The sequence below is a fragment of the Lathamus discolor genome, chromosome 5, assembly GCF_037157495.1.
Source record: "Lathamus discolor isolate bLatDis1 chromosome 5, bLatDis1.hap1, whole genome shotgun sequence".
In the NCBI taxonomy this organism is placed as follows: Eukaryota; Metazoa; Chordata; class Aves; order Psittaciformes; family Psittacidae; genus Lathamus; species Lathamus discolor.
Genome location: NC_088888.1, coordinates 85,937,342 through 85,956,056, shown reverse-complemented (window position 1 = coordinate 85,956,056; position 18,715 = coordinate 85,937,342). Strand labels below are relative to the sequence as shown.

The window sequence follows — 18,715 nt, the reverse complement described above, 5'->3', positions numbered from 1 at the left end:
AGGGGCCAAGGAAGGAGGCCAAATATCCCATGTAAGATTCCAAAATGTTCTTCAAATGTTTTTTACTTAAAATTCAAAGAAGAATGAAACCAGAGACAGTTACCACAAAGAGATCTCAGAAAGTGTTCTACTCTTGCCAAATAGGTATCCTCCGGCAGTCCCTACTGTCCCAGTCTTTTGCAGATGACCAGTGAAGGCCAACACACTTGAGTTTGTTTCCAGACCTAGCTCAAGAACTGACTGAAAATGCGCTTATGGCCATTAAAACACCTTAGGTACCACATGCCTTGAACTATGGCTTGAATGATACTTGGCAGAATTACTGGTTTATGTAAAACAAATTAACATTTAAACAGTAGAGTACAGAAAATCATGGAAATGGATTTGCTGTCTATAAAATCAGATTACCAGTAAAAAGGATTTAGCTGAAGCTCCAGACTGGAAATACATTTTGGCCCAGAAAAGTCATGCTGAGATACGGAGCTGATTTCCTTTCATGCTGTTGTTTCCATGAGATCATTAACTGGCATTAATTATGCTATTGTATCAGGATGAGTAGGCTCACTTTTTGGATAAAACATGTCCTCATCACCCTTCTATCAAAAAGTCCATGACTCTGTAAACCTTTATATGCTTCTTTGGTGTCACAGAGAATAGCCTTGTGGCCATTAAGGAGGTACCTCTGTGGCAGCAATGGTGTGCACTGTTTACAAAAGCAGGGTTTGTATTTCTCCTACTTGTGGGTATGTGAAGCACTGAACACTACTCACAGTAAGTCTGTTTCTCACCATCAGAAGTTTTCTGGAATGAGGTGAAGGCGCATACCTGACTTTGCAACTGCTCTCAGTTTGGCAGGAGATGTCACAGCAGTAATTAGATTACACAGCAATGTTCCTCTGCTATTCATTTTCTGCAGTTCAGGGGCTTTAGATGTCCATTCATCTTTTAAATTCTGGTTAAGAAAGACAGTAATTTGTTCATTACAAAACTGATTTCAGACTTAAAAGATTTAGTACAGAGAAAGAAACAACCTTGCTACCAGGGAATCACCTGAAGTATATCCAAACATGCGAATGAAATGGGAATGTAAACGCAGACAGCAAGCTCTCTTGTCCCAATCACTGTGACTGCTTACAACTTAAGTCTGTTAGTAACAGATGCCCTATTATTTCCTTCAGCTGTATCTCACTTTCCCTCTACAATGTCTTACCAATGTATCTTCCAAAGGTTTCTTTAATTCCTCTGTGTTCAGAGAGGGTTGTGCTGCTGGAATTCGTTCTGTTGTCTCTTTTATCCATTTCTTTAATGATTCTACAAGGAGCTCAAAATTATCCATTTGCTTCTGACAAGATGATACATCCTCTTCTCTAGAAAATTAAAGACAATTAAAGGAATGACAATGTTCCTTCTGATAATCAACCCAACAGATATTATCAATTTGATATTGCTATTCCCAAATTCAAAGAGTCACAAAAGCTAATTTTATGGATATGAGCAGAATGTGGAAAATCTAGTCCTGCTGTACAGGAAGTTTATATGGAAGCTCTAATAATTTCTCCAGCAGCCTGATTCCAAACAGTACTCTAAAGCACTTTGCACAAGCAGCAATTTGTTTTCTATCAGAGAAAAGGGGAAGTAGGGTTTTCTTGGGACTGACAGGGCTCCAGTTGATGTCACAAAATTTAAACAGCACTTGTCTTCACAGCCCACATTAGAGCTCTTGAACCAGAGAGACTAACTACAGAGGCATTTCCAAATAGAATCTTGTTTTGTTTTTACATTAGAAAGCTCTCTTACTAAGTGTTTAACTGCAATCTCTTGAGATTGCACACGAGAAGACAGCAGTCATCACAACATGCACACCGTATTATTAGCCAAAGTGGAAACACTTTCATTGTTCAACTTACTTTTCCTTTACAGTCTCCTCTACCTCCCTGAACTTCTTTGACAAAGCATTTACTTTTTCTAATACCAATGCTTTATCTCCAGGAAGAGCACGTAATGAAAGTTCTTCAAGAAGCTGTTGCAAAACTTCTAGATCCTTCTTATGTTGTGCCAATTCTACACTAGCTTCCTGCAAAATAGAATTACATTCTTCATATTAGACTTTACAATCACTTGTTCAAAACTGAATTCTTGATTTTAGCTAACCAACTGAAGTTGGGAAACAAGCATGCCTTATTCATTATTCAATCACTTAGATGAGTTAAACTAGAAATGCACAACATATTCAAATGGAATATTATAGTACCTGCATATATTGAGACACTTCACTAACATCCTTTCTTGGTGCCTCTGTCTCACTGAGTGCCTGGTTTTTCTCATCTATAAATGACTGAAGTTTCTCTGACAGACCTTCAAATAACTCCACTTTAGTCTTCAACTCTTCCATTTTCATAAGCTTCTCTTTATGCCTGTTACTTGCTTCAGAAAATCGTCCTGAAAGTTCACTCATTTTAGCTTGCAATGTGGATGCAGTGGATGGATCTGATGTTTCTGTGAACTTCTTAACTTTTTCATTCATGGTGTTTATACTACTTTGGCGACCCGCAATGTCTTGTTCTAGCATCTGAAACGAACAAGAACTACTTTGTATTGCTTATAACTAAATTTTAAGATTTGAAACTGGTCCACCATAGGAAGCAATAAATCAGTACAGCTAGATCATCAGTGTAGATCTATTTCAGGTACAAAAAACCTTATGTGCAGTTTCACTTCACAAAGCAGTCCTCTTTATCAAGTATTTTGAATCTGCTATAGGTGCTAAACTAAGATTTTAATTATTTCTTGAATTCTGATTTATCAAATGTTTCTTTTTTCAAAGAGTGATACTGTCGTGGTTTAAACAAAGTCAGCCATAAGTCACGCAGTCGCTCTCTCTCTCCCCCGCTTCTTGCCCTCCCCTACATACAGAGGGACGGAGAGGAGAATCGAAAAGAATGCAACTCCCACAGGTTGAGATAGGAACAGTTTAGTAACTAAGGTATAACACAAATCACTACTGCTACCACCAATAATAATAATGATAAGGGAAATAACAAGGGAAGAGAATACAACACCTCACCACCAGCCGACCGATAACTCGCCCAACCCCACCTGACCAAGCACCAACCGATACCTAGTCCAACCCTGCAGTGCACTAGCCCTTCCGGGTAACTCTCCATTACATCCTGGGCATGATGTGCTGTGGTATGGAATACCTCTTTGGTCAGTTTGGGTCAGGTGTTCTGTCTCTGCTTCCTCCCAGCTTTCCCTCCTCCCTGGCAGAGCATGAGGCTCAGAAAGTCCTTGGTCAGACTAAAACATTTGTGTTATCAGCTCTGTTCCCAGGCCGAAAGTCAAAACACAGCGCTGCACCAGCTACTGAGAAGGAGAAAAATGACTGCTACTGCTGAACCTAGGACAGATACTTACAATGCTTTTACTAATAATATCCTGAATAGCAGCAGAATTCAAAGGCACTTGATCTTGTTCTTCAAGACTCTTTTCAACTCCTTCCATCCAATCCAGCATTTCATCCAAGCCATCCTGCACACTTAGAGATCGTGTCAGTGTTATTTGGAGCTTCTCATTCCTTTCATTCACTGATTTGGATAAATTGTCGTACCTCTCCACAATATCATCTGATAAAGAGAAAATATATTTAAATGTTTTCCTTTAGTAAAACTAAGCTTTTAATTCATTTTACAGGTTCTTATGAGGTGTGAGTCAAATATTGCCAATATCAGGATGAAGTAAAAACATCAGCTTTATTAAAAACAAACCAACACACAAGTAAAGATCAAAATCTTCAAACAGAGCCAAGAAGCCCACACGAGAAGGGAAATGAAGGAGCAGCTTACAGCTGTACTTCCCAGCTTTTAGAAGCTGGTTCCCATGCAGATCTAGCTTTTGACAGCTGTTGACAGTTCCCAAGAAATACAATAGTGTAAGACAGCTCTTCTACAATTATGTCTCTTATGTTATTGTTACAGCTGCAAGGTTCTTCCAGATTGTTCTTCATTAGACCTTCAACACTTTTGAGATAAGTCTCTGAAAGTTACAAGTTCCATGTATCTCCCATGGAATTTCATCACCAGCTCCAAAAAGGCAAGCCCATGATTATTTTATTTTGTTGCTCTGCAATTTACTTACGGGATTCTAGTGAGAGACAAGTTGTGTGATAGAGAGTCTTCAGACTTCAGACAGTGGTGAATGTCATGCTCTGCTACTTCTCACAACTGACAGGAAAGAGTATTGGGTGTAGGTGGCAAGGTTTTGGGCCTCAGTGAGAAGAGGCATGGGGCTGCCCTATGATAGACACAAGAGGTTCCAGACAGCTCCAACTGACCCACCACAGAGCAGAGCGGAGCTCCTCAGCCAAGCTGGTGGTGCCTCTGAGAAAATGTATTTAAGAAAGAGAAAGTGCTGCCTGGGACTGAGAATTAAGGGAAAAGAAAGTGTGAAAAGCAGCCCTGCAGATATCAAGGTTAGACAAGAAAAAGAGGGAAAACGTGTTCCAGGAGCAGAGATTCCCCTGAAGCCTGTGGATAACCATGCTGAAGCATATAACCCCACTGCAGCACACGGAGGACCCCGTGCTGGAGAAGGTGGATATTCCCTGAAGAAATTGCAGCACATAGAGAGCCCAAACTGGGGCATGATCATCCTGAAAGATTTCAGCCCATAGAGAGGACCTAAAATAGAGCAAGTGAAAAGCATGAGGAGCTGTTACTGGGCTGACCACAATGACCCATTCCTCACCCGCCCTGCACTGTTTGGCAGGGAGGAGGTATGAGTAGCTGGGAAAAAAAGAGTGATGGTGAGCCTGGAAAAAAAAGGCGGGTGGGAGGAAGGTGTTGCTTCAATGGGTCATTGTTTCTCACTATTGAAACATGTCTTATTTGGCAATAAATGAAATTTAATTTTCCCCAAGTCAAGTCTGTTTTGCCCATGACTTGTAATTGGTAAGTGATCTCCCTGCCTTCATCTCAACTTATGGACTTTTTCATCTTATTTTCTACCCCCAGCCTGTTGGGCAACAGGAGTGAGAGAGCAGCTGGCTGGGCACCTGATAGCCAGCCAAGGTCAACCCCATCACAAACAGCTTCTTGAAGCCAGAAGGAAATAGTTCCTTGGCTAAGCAAACTCCAAATAATTACTTGGAAACATAAAATTGGAGTCAGTTCCTTGAACCTTACCATGCTCCTTCCCACTGGAGAATTTACAATCCTCAACAAATAACTACCTCTGTTTGGCATGCCCGTCAGTAACATGAGAATGAAACATAATCCCTATTTTGGAGGTGGGGGGGTGGAGGTGGGAGGGTGTAAAAATAAAATGACAGCTTTTAAGTGAAAATCACATGGATCAATGTAGCAGACAGACCAACAATGAAGTTACTGTGTTGTAATAGCTTATGACTCAGCAAAACATGGACATGAACGATGACACAAGAATGTTAAAATGCTGTTGTCACTTCTAGTGCCTGCAAGCAGGCACGAGTGATAAAAAGAGGTATTAAGAAAAGTAAACATTTTACCCAGTGTTTTCTGAATCTCATCTTTGTCTGGCATCAACTCTCCCCTTGTATCCAATAACACTTCAGCAGCTTTTTTCAGTTTTTCTACAGCAATTTGGTGGTTTGAAACTTGTCCCTGAAGAACCTGTAAAATTCCACAATTATCAGTTATACTTTCCAGTACAGCCAGTAGTTACGTTTGCAAGGCTTAAGATACAGCATACAACTTACACGTAGCCCTGGGAATAAACTAATGCAATGTGTGACCTCTTCTAAGAAGAATCTTCACCGATGGCTATGATTGCTGTTGACTATCTGGCCTTTGTTTTAGCTTATTCACCACCCTTTTCATCTTCTGTTGTACAGTACTTCTCTGACTCAACTGATTTCTTGCATGTAACTTTGAAATGTGTCTTTTGATTAATTGTTTTTAAAGATCACTTTTATAGACTCATATACTATCCAGAAGAAAAATAAATGTATTTTTTAACTCAGCATTAGACTACAGTCGGGGGAGGGGTGTGGGGGAAACACACAGTCATCTGCAGTAGTCACACATTCAATGTCACTTGCATTGACAAAGGATCATAGCGTAAACAGCAACAGACTGAAAGAAAATGATTGACTTCACAGTTTATGAATCTTCTGGGGCCAGTGTCACTGGATTATGCCTAGGTTTGTCCATCTAACCAAGGAACACAGGTTTAGAGACTAGACCAACAGTCACTTGCTCCAGAGTCAACACTGAAAGACAGGAAGGCTGAAACTACTTCTGAAAGTGTCTTTCTCTCCCCAGTGTATAAAAGTACTTTAGGGTCAATAGTCTTTAAATTATTTCAGGCATCTGTGCTAGTGTATATGATGTATCTTTGTTTTGATTTCTTATTTTATACAAGTCCAAAATGAAGGGACTTCTCATTTATCTTTTGATACATACTAATTCAATGAACATATGACTCAGAAGGTAAACCTATTTGCCCTGCCAGGGCAAAGAAGTCATGTCAGAGCATTCAGCACTGTTACCCAGAGCACAACAGTATGCCAGAATATAGCACAGTGGGTCTTATTAACCCACTTGACACAATAAAACTCAGATAGACCCGAGAAGAATTTTTCCTTATACTAGACAAATACAGTGTACTTGCGGAGGGAGAAAACAAAAAGTACCAGAAAACCTTGTATGCTGTCAGAAAGAAAGCAAACTGATGCTAGGAGCACTGAAGAACAGTTAATCCCTATAAAAAGATTAGACCCCACCATGGTGCCAAGGTCTGTGTCTAGCTGGATTATCAGCTGCATGTGCTGCCTACGAGGGACAGCTCTTAGTTCCAACACCTGACTTCATCAAAAATACTCTTTGTTTCGCTCTCATTAATTGGCTTTCTTTCTTCAGCCTCCTGTTCTTTCTGATGCTTTGGATCTTTTGACACATTGTACCCTCTCCCTTCTTCCAAGCTCATATTCATTGAGTATTCTTTTGTGTGGCAAGTAATCCATGTAGGCGTCTCATAAAGAACCCCAGTACTCACTCCTTTTGTATTACTTGCATGAAAATTGGCATTATATAGGATATAATTCTCTTTGGCATAAGGAACAAAAAGTTTAAATGAAGCTTCAAATTGTAATTGGAGTTACTCCTACTTTTCCAGCCCTTGGAAGCACAAATGTACCTAGATTGTCCCACTGTCAGGAGTTCAAAATTTACACTTTCAATTTTGACATCTTAAAACATCACTAGGATTTGTCTCCTTTGATGTGTCATGCACCAAAGTGTTTGGCAATACCAGTGGCAGGTTTGAAAGATAGTGTGTGGTAAAGGTAACTACTTCTCAGGCAGATGCATGGGAAATTGGTTAAAGCATGCACTTTCCAAGAGCCACTGACTATCATTTGTCAATAGTAAACATATCGGACCTTCACTGATACTCCACCCAACATAGACAAAAAGCAGAGAGGAAATGCTCAACTAACAGCTTTGCTCACTGAAAAATAATCTTGCCTTTTTTATATAGCATAGATGAATGAACGTGTTCATGACCATGCAAGATTCAGTTCAAAGATGATAGACTGTATGAAACTTTATGTAGCTCACCTTATACCTGGGTTCCTTAAGCCTTCTGTACACCTACATTTTACATAACTAACTGGAGTTTTACCTTCAGTCTCCATCATCAACCTGTCTTGCCTCCACTAGGATATACATAAAGTTGTGAGTTACTCCTTCAGGGTGGGGGGTAGTGCAGAAAAAAAAACCCAAAATGTATTTTCTTTGTTCAGTGCAAATTATGTTACAGTCACTCTCTGCAGGGCATATAGCCCTGGATACAAATGGGGCAGGCAAACAGGCTGGTCATAGCACACTGCTTATCCAGTAAGATCCCTTTCATAATGCATTAATGCACAAATGTGAACATAAAAAAGCAGGTCATAGACAACAAACACCAAATAGTCTTTTCTATCAGGAAGTCTGTCCCAAGCCCTACTCTATTGCAAACTGTAATCACTAAATCTTTTCTTAGTTCAAAAACTTCCCAGGTTTCACCCTATCTTTTGCTAAGTGATATTAAAAACATCTTGCTTTCATCACTCCTAATAGCACCTTGGTCCCTCATTTTTTTTCACCCTAGTGCTTTTCAGGTAATACTCTGAACAGCTGAATTTCAGAACTATGATAGCTGTATGCCCATGTGCAAGGCAAGAATTTGGCCTGCAGCCACTTGGATTACATTAGATTAGCCTACTTTTCAGACAAAAAGCAGTTCCTTATAAGACAGAAGTACTTCTGCTTTTTAAAGCTTTTCACCTTGGTTTCTTCTAGTTGTCTCTGGAGATTTTTGGGATCCACTGCTATTGGCTCTGATAGTTGTTTGTTCACAGTTATTTCAGAGGCCTGGAGGGCTGACAAAAGTCCAGATGATGCATCTTCATAATGCTGGTATTTATCCACCAGGTCTTTAAGGTTATTTCCAAGGATGCTACACTAAAAGAGTAGAAAACGAACAAGCAAATACCCAGGCGTTAAAATGTGTGCTGCATTTCATACCAATCTCAAGGTCATACTTCCTGAAATACTGCATGATTTCTTTCCTATCATCATTCCACTGTTTAACTGATTTCTGAACTTCAGCATGACAGCTGGACAGGCTACGCAGGTCATCCCAGTTTGTGCTCCTCAAGTGTGAGTTAGGTTGAGTTTGCTGATGCAGGTGGGAAACTGGAATCTAACCCATTATACTGGAATAGGAAAAGCATTAGCAATACTTTTTGATCTATCAATGTATAAAGATTCTGTATCAGCACTCTGACACCAAAAATGTAGCCAGTAGAAACTAGATTTTTTTTTCAAAACTAGAAGATACATGTATGTTCATTAAACTACAGACAGCAGAATATTGCTCTCATAAATACTTTACCTGCATAGTGAATCCAAAGTGATACAGCTCAGTATTTCACATACACTTTGTTTTGGTCACTTAAGAATGTCATCTGACTAAGATCCTACTAGTCCTATATGTTAGCATGCCCCAAAATATATACAGTGAATGATCACATAAAAAGGTCAGTGGAACTATTTCAGACTTTTTTGGAGATATTTAACAAGCAAATCTGATTGTATCAAATCATAATATTTATAAACAGTTACTTTCAAAATTTATAGTCTGAACCTTCCATACACTGTACTTTCATACTTATATATGGCACTTCGTCTCCATCTGCTGGGCAAACATAGAATGCACTCATTTTCATAACCAGTTAACTGACTTTAAGATTCCTTCAACATATAAGCCTATAAAGTCATATGCCTGTGTGTGAATACAGATCTATAAAAATGAAAGCAATATAAATATTTACTGAAAGCAAGAAGCTTTTACAAAAGGCAAAACAGTTACTACAAACCCATTTACAACTTGGAAGATCTCACAAATTGCAGATCTCACTTTTTAGAAGTCAGTCTTTCAAGACTCAATTTAATAAGAAAAGTCTACTTGCTGTCCCTATTTATGGTCAAATGTTTAAAGTATGTCTATTACGTCTGTGCTAGATGTATGTACAGAAGGGATAGACTGGTGAGTTGACAAACCTGAGACCACAAATCAAGCTGTTGGCATAGGATTGTTATGCACATAAAAATAAGCTCGCAAAAGTTTGTGATGAAATCTTTAGATTCACACTCAAACTAATCCAATAAATCAGCTGGAGGAAATCTAACATGTTAATACAAGCTTTTAGCTTCCCTGTTTGTCTAAGTGAAGAGTGAAAATGTGTTTCTGTAAATGGGAATCCTGCTTCATAGACTGTTCGAGAGAACAGGGTTTACACAGTTTTTGTAATCAAGTGATCAAATCCATGCCTTTATAGAATTTACATTTCTCAGCAAGAATAGCATTAAAGTGATGAAAATTTCCATACAAAGACGGCAACTGCTGCAGACCAGCACTGTATCAGTGAACACTGAAGCCCTACTAAGGAGTCTGAACTTATGAACTTACAAAATTACGAAATGGCATAGTCAAAGGATACTGACAGCAACTCCCTCTTAAATGGTTTAATTTACCATTATCTCAAAAGTTTAAAATTGCAGAATATTATCAGTATCAAACAACACTGTTTCCCTTAAAACAGCAGGAAATTTGGCATGTGAGACCAGTTGGTGATGTTTGTCTAGTTCTATTGGATAGATTCTATATGTGCACCTGGCACAAACAGCTGGATTATCTTCCTTCACTAAGGTACATAAAGGATTTTGCACTGCTAGTTTCCCATTAATTAGAGACTAAGCTCAGACTGTTAAGGATAAAACGTTTATCTGGCAGAACGGTGGAAAAGAACTGCTATCCTCAAATCACTATGCTCTTGCAAGCCAAGTGCTGACAACAAAGGTCACATTGGGACAAACTATTTCAGGATAAAAATCAAATTGAAATTCTGAATGTTAATCTTGGCATAGTCTATCTCTCTACTGATTTTATTAGTAAGAAGCCAAGTAAATAACCAGTTGTGGGAAATTTCACAAGGAACTTAAAGAAATATTATCCATCTAAAAGTATCACAATTTATTTCCATGGCAAAATGCTACTTAGGTCTCCTGTTCTGTCATAAACTCAAAGAGTTTGTTTAAGGCTGAAAAGAACAATGGAGAAATCTAATCTCATTTCTCCCTTGCAACACAATTTAGAAAATTTCATCCATTCAGACCTTAAACAGTTCAGCACTTGACTAAAGCAACCTTCTAGAAAAGTATCTTGTGCTGTCAACTAACTTTACAAATAAAGAATTTACAAATTCTCACAATATTTGTTCCATCAGCTAACACCTTGCAACACAAAATTCAAAATTATAGTAGTCTTTTTGACTCAGTATAAATAAATCTTACCTTAGTATAGAGAGATTTGAAACGATCTGAAGCACTATCCAATTTATTTTGCACTTCAGTATATGTAGCCGAAGTATCAATACCATCTTTGTCAACCTTCACACCGTCTCTTTTGCTACATGACCTTGCAGCATCTAAAACTCTTTGTCCAGAAATTGTAATATACCGTAAATCACCTTTGTGAGATATAACATCTTCCGAAAAACTCTTCTGCCTTTTCAATTTGACCATAATACCACTGAAATCAGAAGCACCTGCCTCCAAATTGTCAAGTTCTTGTTCTGCCTGCTGCAGCCATGTTTCAAATTCACTATAGTCTGCATCAAATTTCTCAAGTTCTTCTCTTAGAGAACGAGTCAATTTCATTTTCCGTTCTGATTCAGCTAAAGCAGTCTCATACTGAGCCTTCAGCTCTTTCATGTTCCTTTGCATCTTGTCTTTTTCTTCAGGGGAAAGGTAATGCCCTTGTTTCTCAAGCAGTGCCTGAGCAGACTGAGTTGCTATTATGATAGCCTGCTGCTGGGAAATAATTTTCTCATGTTGAGCCTACAAGAAAAGAAAGAATAAATAATGACCAGCACCTTCTTGGATAGATCCTTGGAAACAATGAGTAAAATAAAGTCCATTAAAATTACAAAAAAGCTTTCTTTATTTTCCTATTATTTATTAAAAAAAAAAAAATTTTGAAATTTAAATGAAAGAGTGACTCCTGGTCATCACATTGCTGTGCAGTTTCAAAATTTTATGAAACATCCAATGGCAATTTTAGCCAGGTACACAGCCTATGACTTAGTGGGAATCTTCAAATATCACTGGAACTCAAAAATACTAGGACATACATACACCACACAAACACTTGCCCCTATACTCTGTCTAGTACAGTAAAAGTAAGTGTTACCAATCTTTTCCATTTTTAGCTAGTAAAAATTGCGTGTTACTGAACACTTAGTGTGCTTAGTGTGATCAAACTTTCCCTAATTTCCTGTCTCAAAATAGGATTTATCAAAGAAAGTAGACAAAGGTACACAACTTCCCAAATCAAAACTGCTCTGTTTCATGTTATGCACATTGTAGCTATCATTTCAGGCAAACAGACCAGAAGGAATGAAAGCACTAAACAGTAAAGAGAATACAGACACCTTCTTCTTATATTGAGTGAACAAACATTCAATTATTTATCTTGATTTTTCAGTTTGAAGAGCAGTGATGTTTATCAAATATATTCAGTCCTTCTGACATAGGAAACCAAGACACATTCTGTGCATGTAAATGGTTTCAATCTCATAAAAGAATAAAGTCATAGGAACTAGAACTGTGTGCCACATAAAAATCCTATTTCAAATACATTAAAACAAACAAACAAAACAAAAAAAACTAACAAGCAAAACAAAACAAAAAAAAAAAATCAAAACTGCATTCTTGAAGGTCTTCTAATTCCATGTAGAATAGCTATGTAAAATCGACCGGTATGCTTTTCATCTATGAGTACAGTGAGCAAGTATCCTGTAGGCATTAGATGCAGAAAAGAAGTATTGAAAAAGTGGAAGTAAAAGCTTAATGTACACAAAACCAAATGCTCTTATTTTCTTAGGTTTCTGTTCCCCCCCTTTTTTTTTTCATAAGAAAGAAAATCCAAGTATCAGCTATCAACATGGCCATAAAAACACACCTGAAAGTTCTTGGCTGCTCAACTGTAAGTCAACAAACCCCGTAAAACCGAGTTTTTATTATTTTAAATGCTTCCGATTATCTTACCTGGAAAACCCATTTTTAAATGCTGCACTGTGGTTTCACATAATTCATCCTTCTGAGGCCTACAAATAGTGCTTAGCTCATATGTTAAAGTTACAGGGAATGTAATTTCAGCAAACCTTTATTTGCAGCTATTGGCAACCAGTGTTCCCAGGGAATCGCACTGGTTTGAATCTTTGGCTATTACAAAGATTTTTTTAAGAAGTCACATAAAACTTACGAATTTATGCTGCTGCTTTTCTCATTTCATTTACCTGCATTAATTTTTCACTATAAAAATTAAAAACGGACTCACCGTTATGATTCTAAACATTTACCTTGCAGAATATGTCCTTTTTCTTGTTTTGCAGGAAACAACCACAGTAACAGCAAAAAAAAAAGTGACAAATTCCAATACATTCTAACTACTGATATTCCTACCGCTGTATGTCACAAACTCTCTCGTGTCTGTCCCAAAGTCTGTGACAGAAAGCATGAGACTGAATTCACTCATGTTGAATGAGGACTGAAACGCTTAGCACCTAAGCATTGCATAAACCCAGTAACAGTACCTTGACTTTCTGATACTGCTGGTTCAGATTATCTTCTGTGCTTTTTAATAGTCCATCCACCTGAGTTTCAATGTCTTGCTGAATTTCCAGCAGATTACCATTGACATCATCCTCCTCTTCTTCCAAAGCCTTCACATCTCCCTCTTCATAGTGTGTTCCATTCTGTTCTATCGCCTGCTTGAACTTCTGGCCATATTCTGCTTCTTTATCCACATTTGATAACCAATCCAAGAGATTTTCTATTGTATTTTTACTTTCTTCCAGCTGTTCTATGGCTGCAACCTACATTGAAATTTCACACTTTCAGTTTAGAAGTCTTCTTTAGGCACTAAAATCACATGCAAATACACCATTTAAAATACATTAATATAAAATAAAATTTTTGATTGTCATATATGCTGCTGTTTATTTTATAAAGAAAATAAACCAGCAAACAGTTTATAAAGTCATAATTCATTTGGGTGACTAAATCTCTCCAGAGTATATCAATATGTATTGGGTTTGCAAAGCAAGGTTTCGGTAGTAGGAGGGCTACAGGGCTGGCTTCTGTGAGAAGTTTCCCCTATGTCCAATAGAGCAAATGACAGCCAGTTCCAAGATGGACCCACCACTATCTATGGCCAAGCCCATCAGTGACAGTGGTAGCGCCTCTGTGTTTAAGAAGAGGGGACAAAAATATGTGCAACTGCAGCTGGAGAGAGGAGTGAGAACATGAGAGGAACAGCTCTGCAGACACCAAGGTCAGTGCAGAAGGAGGGCAGGAGGTGCTCCTTGTGCCAGAGCAGATATTCCCCTGCAGCCCATGGTGAGGCAGCTGTGCTGCTGCAGCCCATGTAGGTCCATGGTGGAGCAGATCTTCACCTGCAGCCCATGGAGGACCCCACACCAGAGCAGGGAATTGCCCAAAGGAGGCTGTGACCCCATGGTAAGTCTGTGCTGCAACAGGCTCCTGGCAGGACCTGTGGCCCCAAGGAGACAGAAGCCCACACTGGAGCAGGTTTGCAGGCAGCACTTGTGACCCCATGGCGGACTGACACTGGCGCAGGTGAAGAGCATGGGGGGTCCTCTCCTGAGGAGGAAAGAGTCATAGAGACAGTGTGTGATGAACTGACCACAAACCCTATTTCTATTTCCCCTGTGCTACTGGGAGGGAGGAGGTAGAGAATTTGGAAGCAAAGTTAAACCCAGGAAGAAGGGAGGGATGGGGTGAAGGTGGTTTTTATTTCTCATTATCCTCTTCTGATTTGATTGGTAATTAATTAATTTCTCCAAGTCAAGTCTGTTTTGCCCATAACAGTAATTGCTGAGTGATCTCTCCTTGTCCTTATCTCGACCCTTGAGCCTTTTGTTATATTCTCTCTCCAGCTGAGAAGGGGAGTGATAGAGCAGCTTTGGTAGGCACCTGGTGACCAGCCAGGGTGAACCCACCACACAATAGTAAGTTACAAGACGAATTCTGTAAGAAACATAGAAAGCTTGAATAAAGGTATAAAATGGTTGCCTAAAAACCTTTTCTGTTTCCTGCTTAATTGCTGTTGTCATTGCTTTATCCAGTTCTTTTTTGGACTCTTCTGCTTTCTGGCTTAGGAGCAAACACTTTGTCTTAGCTTCATTTAGTTTCTGTTCCAAAATAGTCTTGTCTTCTTGTGACAACCTTTCTCCATTCTCTTTCAAGAAGGATTCAGTATTTTTCACAATCTCTGCCAATGTCTGGGCACTCATTCTCATGTCTTTTTGTATCTCCTTTTGAGAAAAAAAAGAAAGAAAATAAGAGTAAGTAAATTATTGAGACTAGACCTTTCCAATTAACTTTATTTGGACTATCTCTGTTCTAGGGATAAGCATCACAATGGACTTTTCTCATAGAATGTTTGGGTTGGAAGGGACCTTAAAGATCATCTAGTTCCAACACCCCTGCCAGGGGCAGGGACAAACCAAGTTTCTCAAAGCTCAGTCCAGCCTGGCCTTGAACACTTCCAGGGACTGGGCATCCAAAACTTGCCTGGGTAACATGTTCCTGTGCCTCATCACCCTCACGGTGAAGCACTGAAGGCTTTTTTCCTAATATTTAATCTGAATCTACCCTCTCGTAGATATCTACACTACAGACATGGGAGAGCACATGATACAGTACATGATACGAAACTGCAGATAAGATTATTACAAAAATAAAATCAATTCAACATCTGACAATGTTGCTGCAGCTTGAACTGTCTTTTTCTTAAATTTCAAGCCTGCTGGCTTACACTCCTATTCAGAATGAGGCCACATTTTTCCTTTGTTTAGCAGCTCAAATATTGTATATCCATGTATACAGAAGAAAATATATACTACTTTTTAGGTATCGAGAGATAAAGTAAATCTGCTACACTGTAGTTAGTGAGTCTGCTGACAAATTCCATCCCATTACCATCCCAACAGAAAGCTGAAGAGAGTAAGGGGACTGAACAGAAGTCAGAAACTTGTGGTCACCTTTCCCAGGTGGAAGTTTTCAGGTTTTGTTCAGGCCAGAAATGCCCTAAAAATATTTTTCTTTACTTGTAAAATCATAATATTTCAATTTCTAAAGAATGCTTAATTCAATTAAATTCTGCAGAGGACAGATGTTTAGTTTTAGTTTATCCAAAGCAGTTTGCCTAGTCCTGTAAGAGTCAGATGAAAAAACCCTGCCTCTCAGTTATCTGAGGAGAGCTTTAATTTTAACAGTAATTATGCTACTGAATACATTCACTCAGTTACTGAAATAATGAAGGGTTTTTGCTTTATATGCTGTGTAACACTCTTGAAGCTGCAAGACAAAACATTTGATTCTCATCCTACACTACATACTTTGCAGCAATTATAGAATACAGCTTGGCAGCTAAATCTGCAGCTTATTTTAGCACTTCAGCAAGTATGTTAGATTTTTCCTGAGGACACTATATCAAGACATGATTCTTCTTCTCTGACAGAGATCTCTGTGTTCCCTTTCAAACAGCTCACTGAGGATGCAAGCTCTGCAAAATCTATAAAATACCTTTTTAAAGCCCTCATTTCACTCCTGAGACACTCTTCTACAATGGTGCCTCCACAAAATCAGTCAGCAAATAACAACTGGTCTGCTAGGCGGTCACAAACAGCTGATGGAAAAAAAATTAACCAAATGCTATACCAGGTCTTCACTCCCACAGGTACCCCGCGTAGGCCATAAATTCTTAAGACAGGAAAGTGATATTAAGAGGTACCTCAGGGGTGTCTGTATCTTTCTACTGACGATAAGAACTTCAACAAATTAGATTTGTTACTTTGGAGATAAGCAAAGTGAGGCAAATTGAATAAGGAAATTTCTGCCTTTGTAGGTTACTAAACCTGACCTGGAGCTCTGGGGTACAGTAAACTACTAATAGAAGAAGCAAGAAGAGTACCAGGTCCTTCAGTCCTTTGACTATCATAAACTCAATTAGTATTAATCAAGACAGAGTAAAAGCTGAAAGGCAAGGTCTTAACAGGAAAACAAGCAAACTGAGAGGGCTCTCTTACACCAAGGAGACTGCAAGCAACACTAGAACAAAAAACAAAATCAAACCGAAACAAGAATGTGGCAATGGAAAGCCTCAGGCAAGAAAAAGCATCCAGCAAATTTCTTCAAAATAACGTGAACAGGAATAAGCACCGCCTGATAACCAGTTAAAAAGCTGGTTACATTATTTTAGCATAATAAATGACTGATTTTATCACATCTGACAGGAACAATCTTGGGTAATACATAACAAATTTCATGCCTGCACCAAGAGTACTTCTTGAAATGCCTAGTACATACTCCCTATTCTAGGGTCTCCTAGGTTGAAAATTTCTTTTCTCCCACTGGCACATACTAAAGTGCATTCATGGGGAGCAGGCTAAATGCGTGCCATTAAGCCTTTACTTTTGGTAGGTCAAACAAATCTATTTTACTCTCCCATGACAAGTCTTGTTATTCAACAAAAGAGTCTAGTCACTCTCCTCTGCACTCGGGCTTCCTTAACTTGTCTAACTAGAATTGCGCATACCTCCTGTTTGGTCTGGTATTGTTCCAGCTCAGCCTTGCTGTCTCCAATAACAAGAGACACTCGCTGTCCGATGAGTCGATTTTCAGTCTGTGTAAGCAAATCACAGATTTCCTGCAGTTTCTCTTTGCATTCCTGCTGCCGTTCAGCCACATCCTATATTAGAGCCAAGTACAATTGAACAATAAAACAAAAACATCCTCACTTCAGGAACCAAAAGACACCCTAATAGGAATTACCTTTGAACACCAATATTGCAAAGCAATCATTTTAAAAGTATGCTGTAAACATGATAGCAGTGGTACAAAGAGCAAGATGAACATACAGAAGTTATGGATAATAAACCTCAAGTATGTTGTAAGTAAAAGAGACCATGTTTGATGAAATTGCCCAGTAGAAGTCTGGCCATGCACATATGTGAAAGATGAAATCTCCAAACGACAGGAGTGAAAATCCAGTCTCTTAACCGCTTGAAGCCTGTGATAAACACTATTAATTCTGAAAAAAGGATATCAAAACAGAGGTTAGTTGTGATTGTGAGTTAGTGTTTGTTGGTATGTATAATATGTTACCTGAATAGAAACACTGACTTTTTAAGCAGCAGAAAAGAACAAAACATGCAAGCTCATTACTGTACTATGTCTTTTAGAAGTTATCTGTGCCTTGTCTTTACTCGGTTTCACATTACTTTCACAAAGTACGGTGGAAACAAATGTTCTTAGAATGGCAAAATAATCCAAAGTCTTCAGAATGCTAAAACACATTTCACCATGCATAAACTAGAGGCTGAGGTGGTTATTCTGAGTCTTAAGAAGGCTTTTATGAGAGGAGATGCAGTCACACTACATACAGCATCTTATCAGCCTCCCTGACTCTACAAAGGCTGCTTATATTTGCCAACTGCAGCCATGCCAGCTGAAGACATAACTGTCCTAACTGCACTCCTAGCTTTCCCAGTGCCCATGCCTAGAATGGCAAAGATCAGAGGCTGATTTACTCATATGTTTGTCCCTCCAACCTGTCTCAGTCAAAATAAGCCATGGTAACAAATCTGGTCAAGACCTGGCAAATTAAAGGAAAATAACAGCGAGATGGTTGACTTCGAGATCCTCAGGACAGTGAGAAGAGCATGTAGCAAGCTCACTGCCCTGGACTTCAAGAGAACAGACTTTGGCCTCTTCAGGAGCCTGCTTAGTAAGGTTCCACGGGATATAGCCCTAGAGGGCAGGGGGGCCCAAGACTGTTGGTTGATATTCAAGGATCACCTGCTACAAGCTCAGGAGTGCTGCATCCCAACTAGAAAGAAGTGCAGCAGGAGGGCCAGGAGACCTCCTTGGATGGATAAGGAGCTGCTGAGAAAAATTGAAGGAAAAAAAGAGGCTTATAAAAGGTGGGAGCAAGGACAGACGGCCTGGGAAGAGTACAGGGATGTTGTCCGGGAAGCTAGGGACCAGATGAGGAAAGCTAAGGCCCAGTTAGAATTAAACTTGGCTGGGGATGTTAAGGATAACAG

General features: G+C 39.1%; 1 protein-coding gene across 1 annotated transcript in view; it reads right to left on the bottom strand.

Moving 5' to 3' along the window:
• DST (dystonin) overlaps nt 1-18,715 on the bottom strand; it is a 297,096-nt gene that overhangs the window by 85,697 nt on the left and 192,684 nt on the right. The window contains 11 exon segments of the mRNA XM_065681484.1: nt 826-952; nt 1,211-1,367; nt 1,908-2,074; nt 2,252-2,569; nt 3,415-3,623; nt 5,522-5,645; nt 8,304-8,480; nt 10,875-11,420; nt 13,178-13,459; nt 14,687-14,920; nt 17,206-17,358. Of these exon segments, the coding sequence (XP_065537556.1) occupies nt 826-952; nt 1,211-1,367; nt 1,908-2,074; nt 2,252-2,569; nt 3,415-3,623; nt 5,522-5,645; nt 8,304-8,480; nt 10,875-11,420; nt 13,178-13,459; nt 14,687-14,920; nt 17,206-17,358 (2,494 nt within the window).